The sequence below is a fragment of the Panulirus ornatus genome, chromosome 37 (genome assembly GCF_036320965.1).
Source record: "Panulirus ornatus isolate Po-2019 chromosome 37, ASM3632096v1, whole genome shotgun sequence".
Lineage (NCBI taxonomy): Eukaryota > Metazoa > Arthropoda > Malacostraca > Decapoda > Palinuridae > Panulirus > Panulirus ornatus.
The window spans coordinates 27770840-27788797 of record NC_092260.1 but is presented as its reverse complement, the minus strand read 5'-3'; the positions used below and the strand labels follow the sequence as shown (position 1 = coordinate 27788797).

The following is a 17958-nucleotide window of genomic DNA, read 5'->3' as shown; positions in this document are numbered from 1 at the left end:
TCTAATACGCCCCTAATACTCCAGTAAATATTGTATCAATTCCCCTAATACTTTAGTAAAAATCGCTCTACTAATACTTCACTTAATATTGCTCTATGCCACTATACTCCATTGAATGAAAGTATCTCCCTAATATCATAAGACACTAGTCGTGAGAAGCAAATTACTGCTGTTATTAACTCTCCTCTGCATCACAAAGAGTAATCAGACCCTGTAAGTAAAATAAATAGATGTTTACGGTAAACTAGAGATGGAAACAGGGTGAAGTGCTCAAAGTCCACCAGTGGTTAGAGATGTTAGGAAGTTTTAATTTGTACAAGAGCACTGGCTGTGTATTATCCTTGTATCCCACACGTTTGCATGGATTCTCAAGACGCCACCTGTTGATATGCCCTTTAAGGTGAACCATACAGGAGGCTATGAGGCACTGATTCTGTGTGGAGAGTGCTGTGTCCTGAACGACTATTGTAAACTCTACGGACATTACGAACAGGATTTAACTACCTTTTTACAGTCTAAAAATATAATTTCCTTTGCACGCATTTATAAGTATGTACTCTCACAGAAATGAGCATATTGACTGACATGCACCACTTAGAAAAAAATATCATCCTCCCCAAGGGCAGTGATGATAAGGATAAGGTAAAATGAAAGGAAAATGAGATAAAAAAAACTTTATTCTTTGAAAAAAATAATACTTTAGAAATCTCAGTAAATAAAGAACATAGAATAGATTATGAATTTTGTTAAGAAACAAAAAAAAATTGGTCAAAATTTTAATGAAGTAGATTACTTGCAGGTAAATATCTAGTCATCTTCACAGTTTATGAACAGGAAATTCTCTAAAGTGTAAGTATCTTTAATGAGAGTATGCCACATCAATTTGGCCCACACATTTGAAAACATAAGCAGTCACACATACACTAGTCCAGTGTAATATCAATGTGCTTGCCTTCCCTCACAGGTTACTTCGTGGACTTGTTTGAGAAGGTGGACCAAGACCCTGTTACATCTGTCATCACCACAAGCAGGAGCGTCTTTGAACAGTTGTTGGCTCAGCTCATCCCTGACGACTGATCTTGCAGACCTGCCTCGCATGCAATACTCTACCTGTCTGGCATGATGCTGCAATACCCCAATAGAAGCCGTACGATCTACATCATGAAAATTAAACATTCAACTCCTGGCATACATGTCATTCCACGTGGAGTCACATCAGTGTCATCATGTAATCTGGTGGCTACCTTTGGCCAAAACACAGTGGCTTTCACACACAGCTTACCTATGGTAATATCATCACCGGTTTTCTTTCTGTCTTAATTTTCCCTGTTCGGTAGCATGTGTGGACATGCAGAGAAGGGGAGAGAACGATGATGAGAAAGTCCCTTACCTGGGAGTGTGTAGTGTAACTGGTGAGTGTTTCAGCCAAACAGACCTAAAAAAACAGTCAAAAACAGAATGGAAATTAGAAAAGAAAAAATAATCCAGTTTACACCACATTCCCAAACCAGTAATTCTCAAATAGTTAATTTCAGTCTATTAATTCATTCAAAATTTGTTAATCTAAAACATGTTTCAACATAGAATTGTACAGCTACATATCTCCAGTGACCTAGCTTAATAAAGTAATGGTAAAGACTCGAAACTTGCCTCATACAGCCCATCTAAAAACCTTCTCAGCATCTGACATATTCATAGCTTAATTTACTCACGGTGTTCCAATCTGTATTTCAAATCATAACAATTCTCAATCACAAAAACACAGTTAAAAACTAAACCCAAGGTTTCAACTACATAAACATATTTAACTCTGACACTAAAATTCTAGTGTTGTGTGAACTGACAGAATAGAAATATGGAAAATGAGTTACAGAAATAATAGATATTTCTGCAGATATTAATCATAAGGTAAAGTAATAAAATTAATACTAAGTGACCACAAAATGTTATAATGGAGTTTATAAATTTCAATTTTCTTAGGATGAAACGTTGAATACTGAATGAAAATGTGATAATAAATCTATTCATATGTGGTCAGACACTAAGTAAAAATAAAGATTACCAGAAGGCACTTCCAATTCAACTCTTCAAGCACAAATAAATGCCTATCAACCTTTAGCTTTGCTTAGCCTCCTGCTGTTTGTTGTGACACAGATACATCTTACTGAAACCTGTTTCCCTACTTTTAGTCCACTACGTTTGCTGTGTAATATATTAGTGTCCACCACTTGAAAAAGGTATTAGTTACACACTTGCTCACAGGGACTGTACAAGTCTCACATCATGCTAGTGAACATGCTCAATCAACTATGAAAAAAACAGACACAAAACACATTAACTTTACCATGATCTACAATACTGCAAAATTTACAAAAAAAAAGTATCTTGGAAATTTTTCCCATTTCCTAAATAGTGAAACAAGAGTAAAAATGTCAATGATTATTTTTGATGAATATAACTAAGTGATTAAGTCTCTGATAATCATGAAGAATACAACGAGAACCTCCAATATTTTTCTTATACATCATCAATACTGCAATATCAATTTAATGGGGTGGATTAGGTCCATTCAGCCTCCACCACATCACTGGCACACATCCTCATCCCATGCCCATTTTTCCTGCGTAACAAGAGCACTCCTTAACATTTTCAATTTACACACCATTTTGATCTGTAAATTGAGGATTTGGGACAATATCATTACATCCCATCGTCCCCCCCCCCTCCTTAACGAAGATGCTTCAGGAACAAACAAACAATGGCACTATTTGTATACATCCACTCACTGCCATCAACGATGTACTAAAACTAATGCCACCTCTCCACTGCCAAGCCCTAGAGACACACCATTCCATGTTGCACATTGACCCTCTCGTATGCCCTAGTTCAGTATGCTGAAAGCACACTCCCTCCCCCTTAATTTACTTCATCCCAGTCACCATACTCACCCTCCTGTATGTTGAGATTACGATACTCCAAAGCCTCCTTTTCACTCCATCCTTCCATCTTCTAGGCCTCTTCCTCCCTCCACCTGTACCATTCCAGCACACCCTGGTCAGTCCTCTTAATCAAACTGCACGCATTCCCACATCTCATACCTCCGGCTGCCAGAACCTAAGTGACAATGAAGAGAATTATCGTGAAGTATTCTAATCCAGTGATCATATAACTGACAGGACTTACTGGTACTGAAACAATACTACAACCTAAGATACATATTCAGCATGGAAAAAAAAGGACTTATAATGAGGTTTTGAAGCAAATCTACTTTGCGAAGATGACTTGGAAGAAATGTAGATATGCTCGTTACTTTTCAAACCAAAAAAAAGTTTTGTTTCTGATTGAGAAAATAAAACAGACTGAAAGCCTTCTATTGCTGAAACGATAATGTGAAATATATCACAGTGCTTCCTATGGCCATCGGATACCAAAATAAATATGAAGCGAATTACCATGAAATATTTCAAACAAGTAATCATATAAATTCTTAATTCCAGGACCTAACAGCCCCCCAAAACAATATATCAACCCAATCATTGTTCCCAACATTTGAGGAAGTCATGATTGCATTAGAGAGACATGAATCAATGGAGGAGAGACGGATTGCTGAGGTGAGTGAGCATAAGGTGTGGCGTGTGTGGTGGTTAAGTAAGATGAAGGCGTTTGTGGTATTACTAAGAACATGTATTACTAAGACATGTCTTTGTCAACCTCTCCACAGGTCCAAACCATTTCAGCCCACCCTCTCCAGCTCTCGTAATCACACACCTCTCATAACCTTTCATTAATCACTCCACCAAAACACCTCACACCGACGGCAGAAAGGGGAAGAGGAGGAGTGAGTGGTGAAGAAGGAATGAGAAAAAAAAGAACAGACGTTGGTAGTGAAGAGTGGAGATCCAACCCAGTGGTACCTAAGATTCCTGCCTGGCGTGCCCATGTCCTGTCTTTTCTCGAATGTGTGTACCATTTTACATTTGGGATCTCATTTTAACATGGTGACACACTTTCAACTTTAATCAATCTTTGGTACTACCAATGATAACAATAATATACACATACAACCAATGGGATAAAGTAGCCAGTGGTAGCAGTAAATGGCACGAACGAGGACGAATGTATATTGTAAATAATCTACATCTATTTGTAAAAATAATTAAATCAACCCCTGAAGCATGGCACGACGAACCATGACTGAACACGACAGTACCATTCCTGGGTATGACAGTGTGACCTTCCTTTCATTTGATCCTTAAAGATCAGGGGAAAAAACAGGCTATCCTACCCAAGGGGTCGTACCGTCATGGTGAAGGATCATACCTCTGTGTTTAAGGGTCGTACCGTAGTACTAAAGGGGTCGTACTGTCGTGTTAAAGGGGGTGACATTTACTCGGTTCATTTTCCTCCGCGCTGACCCTCCCTCTTCCCCCTAGTGTTAGGAAAGCCCCGTCATGTTCCTCCCCTGGGAGAGCCCCAGCTTACACCACATCTGCCCTGCACCGCCCTATATCACGAGTCCCGGCACTGCCTTGACCCACCTCATCATGTTACAACAGCCCTAGCATTACCCTCTCCTCATAATGTCACACGAGTACACCTACTGCCTCATACTGTTGTGAAACCACTGCCTCCAGTATGGCCTTCTACCCGTACTGCTATAGGAAGGTTAAACATCACTCCTTCTTCATAGTGCCGTGGTAAACCCAACACCATCCCATCCCCGTAATGCCTCAAGCGACCCACGGTATGGTATCATCGTTCTCGCGGCGGGTAACACCAAAATCTCTGGCGGGTTACGTACAGAAAGAGTTCAGTGACGTCAGCAGCGAGCATTATCACAACCCGTCTGGCGTCAAGGCCTATTCAACGTTCCTCGTTAACCCTTAAACGGCTGGCGTTGACCATTAAATGAGGAGGGTAGAGCGCGCGAGGCGAGAGGTCGGGGTGAGATGTGTGACCAGTTATTGCATCCGAAATGCCTCCGTGGTCAATGAAGAGGCGCAGTGACTTGTCCTTATGTGGTAACAATGAAGATCGCCAAGGTATTGGCGAGTGAAGCTGCTCTTGATTTCTGAAATGATTTCCCTGCGCATTCCAAGTCTTCCCGTTGTCTCCTGTGCACTTCCTACTTCTTCCGTTTCTTCTTTCTCTCTTTCCTTTCCCTTCTTATTCCTCGTTCCTCATCGTAGATGTAGAATCTTATATTGTTCGCTAGCGTCTGGCTGATACGAAACGTAGAGACTTCTTTCTAAATCGGAGGCTAATAAGTATCCATTTCTCTGCATCGTGATCAACTGAATATCCTTTAACCCCTGGTGTACAACCCATGAACACGACCAGACGACCCTGGAACATGTCGGTACCGCCCTTGAACGCGATTAGACGACCCTTGAACACGAAAGTACGACCCTTGGGTATAATGAAATCACTAGCGACCTGACACTTTAGGGTCAGGTCGAAGGGCAGGCCTGAAAAGTCGTACCGTCGTGCTCAAGGGTCGTGCCACCGTGTTCACGGCGAGAGGGTTAGCAGCGGCGGAGTGCCCTCAGTAATGGGTGTGACGGGAGCCTCACATCCCTCAGCTTGCACCAGGCGTGGGTGCTCCCGGCCTGATACACAGTGCAGCACATTACGTCATCTGACACTGTTCCTCCTCTTCTCCCCCACACTCTCTCACTCACTCACTCACTCCTACTCTCTCAACCTGTCATTCACTCTTACTCTTACACTCTCATCCTACTCATTCACTGACTCATTCCTACTCTCTCATCCTACTCAGTCACTCACTCACTCCTATTCTCTCATCCTACTCAGTCACTCACTCACTCCTACTCTCTCATCCTACTCATTCACTCACTCATCCTGCGCAATGATCTTCCATTTCACCCGCCCGCTGTTTCATCAAGTCGTCTGAAGTCCTCCGGTACGGTACATGAGCACGACGGTACGGTCCTTCAGCACGACGGTATGATTTTACGAAAGATATGAAGTATACTAGAAAAAAATAAAATGCTTTGATGAGATATCAGAATAATGACATCTATTCACTATAAACGCCTTACGAAACAACAAGATCCTCGGCGTTTGTACTGAGGACAGCTGCTGTTGCGATAAGTCACGTCATGGAAACATGACACAAAACAGAGCTACGTGCGTGCCTTGCTGTGTACAACAAACAGCTTATCGTTAGTGTGATTAACTCCCACATCCTGTCCTAAAATTTCAAGCACACCAATCATCCTCTCTGAAGGTCCTTGAGGTCAACCGCGACTGACTGCCATTCAAAGGCGCCGAGTTGGTCACGTAACAATTTGAAGTGTAAGTTGTTGTGCGTGGCTACTACTACTACTACTACTACTACTACTACTGCTAATAATAATAATAATAATCAATAATATCCCTCCACAATGAGCAAATAAGACAATGACTTCGTTCACTGAACGTAGCTTAAGACGTTTAGAGAAAGTATGATCAAGGAAGGAGTTTTCGCAACTATGTACCCTAAATTACAAGAAAATAATAAAAGAACTATTAAAACGTGTGAAAACAATTTGTCAGACGCAGTGCTTTTGTTTACTGTGAACAATGACGCGAGGGGTCTAAATCCACTTCCCTCACATAAACATGATTACAGTGTTATATTTAACTTCAAAGTCCATCTAACTTAAGATTCGTTCCATAATCCAACTCCCCCCGCCCTTCCCCCCATCCCCCACCCCTTCCTCCCTCTCCGGCTCCCAGTACACAGCGGCCGCTACGTTCACTGTTGCCACACCGGGAATTCACCCTTCCTTTCCGTCTTTCCTTCTGCCTCTCACGTTAAGACTCCTTACCACAGCAGAATTCGTCCCTCAACGCCATCTTGATACCTGTCTCTTCCCACTGAGCAATCAGACGATGCTACCAGCATTATAAGATCTTTATGATCATGCAGGAACCGTTACAGACGAGTTGTTAAACCGAACCACCTCCAGGAATCGTTACCATGTGAAGCGGTGGGATGTTGCGTGGACAGCGCGCCTCGTCCGACCCCAGCGGCAGATAGAGAGAGGGTTACCAGCTCATTGTCAGCTAGAGCGTGTCAGTGCCAGGTCCGACCGCCTCAATCATCGCTCTTTTTTTTCCTCATCGCTGACGGTGCCTGGGGGACGTAAAGACCTGCAATAAGCCTTGAGGTGAGGTAAGGTGACTCATATAGTCTTTTTTGAATGCCGTCGGTGGATGTGTGATGACTGGAAGATAAGGATTTCCATATGTTCATTTCCCTGTCCGCCTCATCTTAATGGCTTCCTCCTTCTCTTCACCTACATTCAACTTTTTTCTTCTCATCTTTTCCTCAGTCACGAAGGGGCGCCTCCTCCCATCTTCTGTTCTCAACTCTTCCTTCTCTTTGCTCCTCTTCACTGAATCAACTGATGGGTCATGCCTCGTATTCTCCCCGACAGCTTCAGTGTTCATACAGATGGCTTGCTTTCAGTCAGCGAATCAGTGTCACCCCGTCATGACGCAAGTTACTTACGTGTTTACAAAATCTCAAGTGATTTGTACCGATCGCAGACAACACACTAACTGCTGTGTGGATCAGTCATCAAGGTACTGAGAACAAAATTCAGTCCTGCTATGCTAGTTATCAAAGTATATGTTATTGTTACGCAACATTTTGCGTATTGTATAACAGGTTGTAACCCTATAAAAATAACCACCTTGCTTATTACGGCTTGGCATCTTTAAAAATGTCTTTTCATCTTGCTTACTATGGAGTGCTGTCTTAATGAAGCAAGGATAAAAAACAGTGACATTAACATCACTGCGACTACCAACGATTTATGGACCGGAACCTTTTATTCTTTTCATACTTTGATCGCCATTTCCCGCATTTGCGAGGTTGCTCAAGGAACAGACGAAGAATAACCGCATTCGCTCACAGTCATTCCCTAGGAACGGAGGAACAACGGCATCCACTACCGACCCATCAGTTATGGAAATAATTCCCAATGAATTCGAGATCTGCGACTTATCCTTTTTCAGATGAGAAATATCTCCCGAATAATCCCCTATTGTATAGGTAAACAAATCGAAGTAATATTTCAGCAAACCCTAGAAATTTCATCTATAGTTATTACTATTATTATCATTGATATTAATTATCATCATTAAAAGATCTCCATTTCAAAAGAAAGTGAGATCAGGTCTAACATTTACCAACACTTTGAAGCCTCGTCTTTACTTACATTGCCCCACCTTCCAGTACATCACATGTCTTGCTCTTTCTGTGTTGCTCATGTTGGAAAGGTGTTCTTGGTTCTCGAAATAATGAGCAAGAGTGATGCACAGTTTCCTCAGCGTAGATCAGTGGGTTATCTTCACTATCTCAGCGTATCATTCCCGGATCGAGAGCGTATCCGAAGTCCAGCATCTTAACCTTTGAATGTGTATGAAGATTAGTCAGTAGATTCAGAGACATGGAATCACAAGAGAAATTACGATTGTATACACGAAAATGTAAAATTCCCTTATTGGTCATGAAGTTCATACATTTCTAAGGGGAATATGTACAACTGTATAGACTGGTGTTTGCCAGTCACTCCAACAGAACAAGATACTAATTTCACAGACAAATAATTCAATGTCTACATTACAACAACTATACCACCACTCACCAACATCCCTCATAGGGGCGGCAAAACAAACAAATAAACTATATATTTCAGGTTTCCTGGGGGGGAAGGGGTGAAGGAGTTACATTACAATCACAGAACACTGTTTCGTAAGATTCTAACTGTTGTTGCTCCGGGGGGATCTGTAGGGTGTGAGGTTCTCCCTGATGTTGCTGTCGTGGTCTACCTTAGTGCTGCTGCTGGCGGCGTTTACCTCCACTTCCTGTCACAGGAACTTCCTGGAATATGATATGAAAGACAGGCTGGACAGTCTCCTCGAAGGGAGTGCGAGTAATAGTGTGGAAGGTCAAATGGACGGCGAGGGAACAAGACGCAAGAGATGGGCAGAAATCGAGACTATCTGCAACTGCTTCAGAACTGGTTTCAATTCCTGTTCTGCCAATGTGGAGGTAAAACTCATTATGAACATATTCTTTCATGAATACATCATACATCTGTCTCATTAATACATCCTCAATCGATGTCCAATGTGCCGATATGAAACAAGGACTTTCTCACTTGCAAAACGGCTTCATAACATTTCACTTCGCACGCTAAATTGATACGTCACACCATCTAAGATTTTCATCCGTGATCCAATGTAATAACCCTTGTACACTGCATGACCTCAACATCTTGACTTTCTAGGCTTCCAAATGATACACAGTGAAATTAATAATTTCTTAGTGAAAGAGTTGATGGGAGTTAGTGTGTATTCTAATAATGATTCCATTGCTGATCACAGGATTATGGACCCATCGTTTTCAGGGGTCAATGCATGGGAGGCATTAACAGGCGACGAAGGAGAGACGCCGGAAGGGTAAGTCCAGCCACAGGATTTAGGGTGTCTCTCTTCACAGCACGTGAGTAAATTCAACCACAGAAATAGTACAAGTCTGATCACAGGACAAGGGTAAGGCCCATCACAGCCAAAAGTATCAGTCCAACCACAGCATCTACACCAGTCTAACCACAGCACCAAAGCCAAGGTATATCCATCCACTGCCCCAGGTTCAGTACCATTAAAGACAGTACGGCAACAAGATAATGTCATACCAAACCAACAGGATTTCTATAAGTCCTGCCACAGAGCCACACAAGGTCCAACCACAAAAGCAACTACGATCGTTTCACCATTGTTTTTGCTTTCTCTTCCACTTCCTAAGTCTACTTTCCTGGTTTTTTTTTCTACTGAAGCGTTGCATTGATTCCGTTCTTGTTCATTGGTTCACCGTGCAGTCTTGGATCACCTCTTTTAATTTGAGATTCATTTAGACATATTTTGCAGGTTTTCCGATATAAAAAACTTAGTTGTTTCATCATTTCTCTTGACGCATCAATTCTGAGTTCTGGGAGGACAGACGTGCCGACCATAGTTCCTGTTCCCACTAATTTTCCTCGTGCAGTGTCATATTTCAAAATGTGTTCATGTTATGCATGATCAACGCTATGGCACCAGGCTGCAAACCGAAGGAATTTTTATTTTCCATATCCTTCCCCCTTATCTACAGGTGTCAAACACCATCCCCCCCACCTCACCAATCAACCTAACACTCCACTACGACAACAAAAATATATTTTGCTGTATTTTCTTTTACATGCTATTCTATTTGTTCATTTTTTTTTCCTTTGCGCGCATGGTGATGGGATTCCCGAACGAACACATCATGCCATTTAAAGCATAACGGTTCAATTTCCCTCTCTAGATATCACAATAGGGGTTTACGTTGAGAATTTACACAAAAACTCATAAACTTAAAAAAAACAGAATTTTACATGAACTAATGTGGGCGAACAAAATAGATTTGGAAATCGCTAATTGTAAAAGAATTCTATACTGTGAGAAACGAGGAAAATGTAATTGCATATATATCTGGCAGCACTAACTGGTTGACGTCACACACCCTTGTGACGCCTTACAGTGGTGGTGTAACCATGGGTATTCAAACGAATTCTGCCTTTTTGAAATCAGAGAGAATCAAGCTGTTCACTACCGCACTGAAAATGATTATCTTTTTCCATTTTTTTTTCATCTTTCCTATCTGTCTCCCACCCCAACCCAATCTACTTTCGTTCCTGTTCCTTGCATAAGGCCTGCCCTACACTAAAAGAGTCTAGCTTCTGTCCCCCCCCCCCCCCCTCAAAGGCCTTACTGCAGGCACTACAGAAAATACAATCACAGCACTCTTTCTAAACATAAGTTAACTACTGTATTTGATAGATCCTGCTGCAACACTAAGGTAGGGTCAAACGTGGCACTGTCTCCTGCTACTGTATTCTCATAAGTATGGGTCAAACACGGCAGTCTCTTGCTACTGTATTCTCATGAGTTTTATCACAGCACTTGCGGTTAGTCCAACCACAAGATTTAAAGTTAAGTACAGCCAATGTGCTCTCAAAAGTTCAGATATAGTAAGGAAGTAAATCTAGCCAGTATACTGTCACAACTGCCACAGTACTTGGTTGGGCAAATAAATATAAATGCATCACAAAGATAATTCAGCCACAACACTTTATAAATCTAGACACTCATCAAATTTTGTCCAACTACAACATTGAGGTACGTCTAATAACTGTACTATAAAGTTTTGACAGACCACAATCATTTGATCAACCACATCATTAAGGTAATTCTAGCCTACATGTTTTGACAAGTTCTGCCACAACACTACGAAGAGCCTCCCACAGGAACTTATAAGAGCTAAGGTTAATAGATCAACCATATCCACATTTCACAACCTTCGTCTGTCAACTCTAATGATAATCTACCTTCCTATTCTCACATATCAATTATTCACAAAGGATGTGTATATTTGGTGTAAAGTAAAATTGCAGTGTTCTAAATATTTAGCTTTGAAATATTTTTCAGTCTCTTGTCTCAACAGGGTGATATTGGCAACATCCCAATGATCCTCTTTGGCGAACTGATATGTCAGGGCTCCGAGCCACTTATATTTGCTTCTTCTGGAACTGAGAGACATTTGTCAGTGGGAAGTTCTCCCTCAGTCATTATCTGTCCTGGGAGTATCAGCCCACACCTGGAGGAGCTGAAGGTCTCAGACGTACAGGAGATAATAGTGGCTCCTGGTGCTCTCATGCCTCGAGATAGCAACATTGTACTAAACTTCACTAGAATCAAAGAAAAGATCATCTTACCTGAGGAAGCATTCACAGTGGAAAGCAATAAACCCAGATTATCTCATTTATATTATGATCCTAAGATTGATGAAGAACGACTTCCACCAGCAGTGGTGCAGCTCCTTATAGAGTCAGCAAAAGAAGTGGAATTCAAGAGCCGAAGCATTGTTGCACCCAGGATATCTATCAGCTTAAGGGAAGTAAATCACTTAACTATTGGTCCTCGAGCCATCATACCATACTCCCATCCCGAGGTATCATCCTTGAAGGTTAGTCATAGTCACGTTGTAATGATGGAGAATCAGGCTATCAGTACAGGCGACATGAATATCATGCATGTACAGCATCTGATACTGAAGGAGTCATCAGCAGAAGTGGTTACTGATGGTGAGGTTCACCTGGAAGATATCAGCAGTGCAGTGCTACAAGACAATGCCTTGGCTCTTTCTCCTGGTGTTTCCCTTAAGCTACATAGTGTGAACATCTCTTCAGCTGGCCACAGATCCATACACAATTACAATACCTCAAGCGGATCGCTTCTTAATACCAGGATTCTAAACGTCATTGGATCCGAGGTAGAGCCTGGTGCATTCTGCCTTGAAACTGAATTTCTAGACTTAGATAACTTGGATCTAGACTGGAGAAATGACCAGGTTGCTGCATGTATTGAAGCCAATATGACATCTAGCCACAAAAGTTGGAATGCAGGAGTTGTGGTGTGCCATGACCAACTCGACAGGACATTACCATGCAGTGATGATCGGTGTCTCCCGTGTCTTCCACGAACTGCTGTTAGTGAGTATTCAGTCTGAACCATTTACATTGAGCCCATACATAATAATCTTGAATATGCATGCATCTAAATCTGAGTGTTTTCCTGAAATAATGAACATTCTGTGTTCAAGTGTAGGCTTTTGTGAGTGTGTACTGTAAATCCTCAGTTAACCAGTCATCACAACCAGAATTTATAGTAACCAGACAGGGTCTGAATCTATGAAGTGAACTGCAACACAGAAAGATCTGCAGGTCAGATTCCATGGAACTGTACAAAGGTTATTTTTTTCAAGTCATGGATACCAGTCTTTCTGATGGGCCTAATCAGTCCTAGGCCCATAATCTTAGGAGTGTTTTTGTACAGTTGAAATAGTTTCTAAATGTTAATGGTATCTATTTAAAACCTTAAGGTCTTCCTTAACAGCTACGGAGATAACAGAGCCCATGATGAAAATTACCTCAGAACCAAAGCCAACATCAGAGAGTTCTACAACATTTCCCACATACTCCTCATCTAGTGAGATGATGTCAACCAATGAGCCAATGCTAAAAGAAGCTATAATACTTGGTAAGTTAAAAGAAAATTTACCATCTTGTTAATCCTCTGGATAATGAGACTTGTAAACACTTTGGGAGGATGGTAGCTAAAACTACAAATAACAGAATGTTACAGGTCAGACACAGAAATCACTGGAATTCTGAAGAGAGTAGAGAATGAAAAATGTTGGAACTGTCACATGTAGCAAGGTTTACCAAAAGGAGCAATGACATATTCATATACATGAAAGAAAACACTGATTGCAAATATCATACTTACCACTTTAATAAAGGCACCAGATGTGGCTTTCTGAAGAACAATGCCATACACAGAAATTACTGCAGAAAGATATCTATACAAATCCTACTCAGGTGCTTGACATATTTTCTTCATTAAAATTTTATCAAATTTCTCATTAAGGCAAATTACACTAGGAAGATGAGTGGCAGTGAATCCCTGCTTGATATTTGTCAATCAACTTTCCATTATCCTAACATGAAGTTCTTGTCCCATAACGTTTACATACAACTGTGTGACAACCTCCAATAATGCAACCTTCATATGCCTGTACAAGCTAAACCTCACTTCATACAATTCCCTAATATACCTCTGTTTCTCATTCAACTTCTCTTTAAGTTCATCTTAGCACTATCATTTCCTAGTACGTTATCAACTATTATCCTCTTTGTTTGTTCATTAAAGTTTTAGTCCTTAATCAGTAAAGTATAAAAGCAAGCCCATTATCAGAAAAGACAACTCATTATCATCGTCATATGATCTAATAACCCCACCTAACTGTCAAATGAAAAGACAACTCACTATGATCATGTGATCTAATAAGCCACCTCTCTCTCTGTAATATAAAACTATGCATACATTACCAAAAACAGCTTACAACATATACTGTGGAGTAAACATTGAAAATTCATCAAAAACATGTATTGGGCTGGCTGACGGGTGGGAGACTATTTGCAAAAATGTTCTTCTAATAACACTTTATCATTCAATTCATAATCAATGTGAAACAAGTTATATACCCCTTCATGTCAATTACATATATATGGTAATGATAAACAAATACTAATTCTTAATCAATTTCACTAATAGTATTGGTGCTTATATAAATTTTCTATGTTATCCCTGAAAAAAGGGACTGAAAGAACACTACCCACGTATCTCTTGTGTGTCATAAATGGCATATAAGAATGGTAAGAGTGAAGACTGGAATCTTCCCTCCCTGTATCATTACTTCGCAGAAATAGGAGATAGCTACAAGAGGATTTCTCCTTGAAGGATCAGGTGTGTGATCCTGATGCTACCTTCCTAAAGCAGGGAAACAGCAGACAGGAATAAAAAAACAATCTGTGCCTTACAGTATCAAAAGTATTTGCTGAATAAGTATAGAGTTCAACAGAAGACTTTCAAATGATTTAATGGTGATTTCTACGTGATGGGATGAAGAAAGATGTGCATTTTCCTTTCAGCTTTTACTGGAGATCATTTTTCTTACATTTTGAACTTGAAATATTCAAGATCATAAACTGTAGGTTGCCTGACAGCACACTTGAAATACATGGCAAAAAAGCTCATCTCGCTTTCCAGTTTCTTAAAAATTTTCAGTACGATGACCAACTCGATCAGTTTTGAACATTTCTTTCTATTCAGTAGTCACCCATGTGCATGAAATGTAAATGATACCACTAGAAGCAAGGGTAAATATATAAAGGCAAAAAATTTTGAAAAAAATATTTTCATTACTTGGCAGATCCTTAAAAAATCATGCAATCACTTACGTGAGAGGAAATGCTCAAGGACAAATATTAAAGTGACAGTTCTGTGATAGATGTACAGCAGTCTCACAACTGTGAATTCCTTTAAGCTGAGCTTAGCATTTATCTTTCTCAGTTGAATTTTCATCTACTCTGTAAAGATAATATAGTAATCAGCAAGCATTTATTTGCAACATTTGTCTTTAATACTTGCATTTCTTGTTGTTTCCTCCTCTCTTCATGCCTGCCCACATTAAGCATAAACATTACATTCTTTACCCTTTGCTTAAACATTCACCCTATCTCCTGCTCTTCTCCAAAAGCATCAGTGTTTTTAATTTCATTAGTTTCTGAAAGTCCTCAGCTGAGGTACATTTCTAACTGTAACAGTTGTCATAAAATTGCTTTAATTTTATTTATGAACACAACGAATGCTAAAATGACTGTATTTTTACTTAGGTCACTGGGTTCTGCAAGCATGCTCTTAATAATACTGAAACTGATTTTTAACATAACTGTTGTAGTAAGAGCATCAAGTCTAAGTGGTGCAACTAAGCATCTGTCTATTCAATCTCTTCTTCTCAAATAGATACAACTACAATAACTGGAACCATCAATGGAACAAATTCAACTGATCATTCTGTTCTTCTGAGGAACGTAGGAGGGCTGCCCTTGTATGCTGTCATTCTTGCCATCTTTGCTGGGATCATCACCACTCTTCTCATTTCATACTGTATCAGTAAATTTCTTAGACGCAATAAGGTAAGCCTTATCAAAATTTCTCTAGTCTCATTTTTTGCATGACTAAACTTTAACTTCTAGATCATATTCTTAACCATGCTGAAAACAGTAATCAGGAGGTTGTATCTAAAATAAGAATACTGATAAATTGAATAACATTAATCAAATAATTTCTCAAGAGGATGGCTGTCACTTTATACTTCATCTGAATATGTGTCCCGCTATCCTCAGCATGCCACATACAAGCTGTCCCATGCAGTTCCTAAGCGCACCTTCCAGAAAAATATTGTCACTGCAGAGAACTTGAACACACTCAACAGAACTGTACAACCCAACTGCAGTGATACTCCTGCTGAGATGTACATCACCTTCAATGCCTCTCAGCCTCTTAATGAAATGAACACCCGGACCACTGATGCTTATGCACCGTCTACCGATTTCCATACACTACCTGCCAATGCCTATTTGCCTCCTGCAGATACTTACATGGCACCTGATGGAGACCACACACCAGCTACTGAAGCCTACATGCATCCTGCTGATGCCTATACACCGTTTGTTAATACTACTGCACCACCTGCCACCAACATATCAGTTAGTAACAGCCAAATGCCTAGTTATGATGTACATAATCCACCTGCTGATAATTACATCTTATCTGCAAATGATCACATACCACTTGCTGATAGCAACATTCAGCATATATGAGTAAAGAAACCAAAGTATACAACTAAGAAGAATATCAACTTCTGTAGCATACTATAATACAAATCTAATACAAGAGTTAGTTTTCCAACCTCAGAACCCCTTCCATGGGGCTTCTGGAGCTTCAAGACTGCTTTCCACGTGGTACCAGGGTAAGGTCGTCTCCTGTTGGGTAAGGTCTTCACAAACGCTGTATGCTTTTCTGTTTACTGATGACAATATAATCTCATCATTATTTATCTTCAACTGCTACTCATTACACAAGTCATTATCAGCTCCACCTGTTTACAGAAGGTAGAGACCCCATTGATCATCTACTAATTAAAGTACATATTCTCAACATCCTGCATTCCTTTAGCTACCTCTTCAGAAAGCAGTTTCAACATTGTTTTCAATCTTTTTATTTTAAACACCCTTTACTTTCTTAATAATCATATGAATAAAACGGTTTTATTCCTGTGAAATACTTCATTAATTATGATAACTAAGACTGAATTTGATCACTATATTCCTTAGCTTTCTTAGCTAGTAACTAAGACTGAATTTGATCACTATATTCCTTAGCTTTCTTTGCTTTAACAAGTTCCAAAATTTCTTAAAGATGCAATGACAATTAGAAAAAGCTAAAGCCATACGAGTTGTGACTTTTTAGCATAAATTATGCATACCTCTCCAAATTTAATTCTGCATGATAACACTGACCACTTTCCATTCTTGAATAGCTCTAGTAAATGATCTAAACAACTAACCTTACAAAAAAGTCCAGTGTGTAACCTATGCTTGGACAGGTAAAAGGTGGGTGTTGTATGGCTAACCAAGCTGATGCATGTCCACCTTGCAGTTGTGGGCAGGTAACTGCTGTTTTCAGAGATAGGTTAGATACTGACTGATCAGCCTCAATCAATTAAAAGTCTGACAGGTGTATTTATCTGATGGTCACCTGGGAAAGAGGCAAAGCATTTTCACAACTTGTGTTAAACACAGAGATCTTATCTGTATACAAGCTACACCATGCAAAATATGAATAATAATTTTCATTATTACCAGCATACATAAGAAAATATATTTTGATATGTTCACTGCTACAGATATGGTGAACATATAGTTTTTTGTAAATGACACTTTATGGTTCCTCAAAAGTTCTACATGCCCATTCTCTTGTCATATTCATAAAGCAGTTACTTTTTGCTGTCTGCATGGTTCATGCATCTCCCAGGTATGACAACGGTATAGCTTTTATCAGACCAAACACTGAATACTTCAAATGGTTGTCTTAAATCTTACTCTACATGTATGCAACCCCCAAAATGCAGGACTGATCTCAAATGTTTCAAATACCTATCTTTGATGTGTGAACATCAAATGTTTGAATTGTGTCTATTCAAAACAAAGTTTACCCTAAGAGGTTCCGTTTAGAACTCATTATCTTTACTTTACAATCATTGATGAAAATTTGGTCTTGGGACTAACTTGTCAGTTCTTTATGAAATAAAATGAAATCTTAAAAATCTTAAATGTTTTACAAGAATCATTAAAATGTGAAGCAACTTCATGTTCTTAAGGATTGATTTAAATATGAATCATATAATCAAGATGGAAAACACAAAAAAGTATCAAAAGTGGAAAAATGTGCTTA

At 39.8% G+C, this 17958-nt stretch overlaps 2 protein-coding genes and 1 long non-coding RNA gene across 10 annotated transcripts in view; 2 read left to right on the top strand and 1 right to left on the bottom strand.

The window, feature by feature from the left end:
- Positions 1-1638, top strand: part of LOC139760641 (uncharacterized) — a 137200-nt gene extending 135562 nt beyond the window's left edge. For all 4 annotated transcript variants that reach the window (XM_071684064.1, XM_071684063.1, XM_071684061.1 and 1 more), the window contains exon 41: positions 965-1638. In XM_071684064.1, coding sequence (XP_071540165.1) covers positions 965-1077 — 113 coding nt within the window. In that variant the 3' untranslated portion in view covers positions 1078-1638. The remainder of the gene's footprint in view (positions 1-964) is intronic.
- On the bottom strand, positions 1289-8907 carry LOC139760647 (uncharacterized). 2 transcript variants are annotated; one of them, XR_011715378.1, is made up of 4 exons: positions 8781-8907; positions 8232-8422; positions 2949-3114; positions 1289-1435 (listed from the first exon to the last, which is right to left on the bottom strand). It is a non-coding gene; the product is annotated as an uncharacterized lncRNA (long non-coding RNA). The 2 variants fall into 2 exon arrangements; XR_011715377.1 differs by having other exon boundaries at positions 8232-8815.
- LOC139760643 (uncharacterized) lies at positions 6765-17837 on the top strand. 4 transcript variants are annotated; one of them, XM_071684067.1, is made up of 7 exons: positions 6765-7180; positions 8807-9067; positions 9403-9501; positions 11543-12590; positions 12994-13137; positions 15466-15638; positions 15849-17837. In XM_071684067.1, exons 2-7 carry the CDS (start codon positions 8825-8827, stop codon positions 16323-16325), a joined length of 2184 nt encoding a protein of 727 aa, XP_071540168.1. In that variant the 5' UTR covers positions 6765-7180; positions 8807-8824; the 3' UTR covers positions 16326-17837. The 4 variants fall into 4 exon arrangements, with proteins under 4 accessions (XP_071540168.1, XP_071540169.1, XP_071540171.1 ...); XM_071684068.1 differs by having other exon boundaries at positions 6766-7175; XM_071684070.1 differs by having other exon boundaries at positions 6768-7175; positions 9403-9477.
- The last annotated feature ends 121 nt before the right edge of the window (positions 17838-17958 follow it).

Coding starts and splice junctions, on each gene's coding strand:
- LOC139760643 (XM_071684067.1), top strand. CDS start 8,825: ATGTTGCTGTCGTGGTCTACCTTAGTGCTGCTGCTGGCGGCGTTTACC. Junction 9,502..11,542: donor GTCCAGCCACAGGATTTAGG/GTGTCTCTCTTC, acceptor TTGTCTCAACAG/GGTGATATTGGCAACATCCC. Junction 15,639..15,848: donor AATTTCTTAGACGCAATAAG/GTAAGCCTTATC, acceptor CGCTATCCTCAG/CATGCCACATACAAGCTGTC.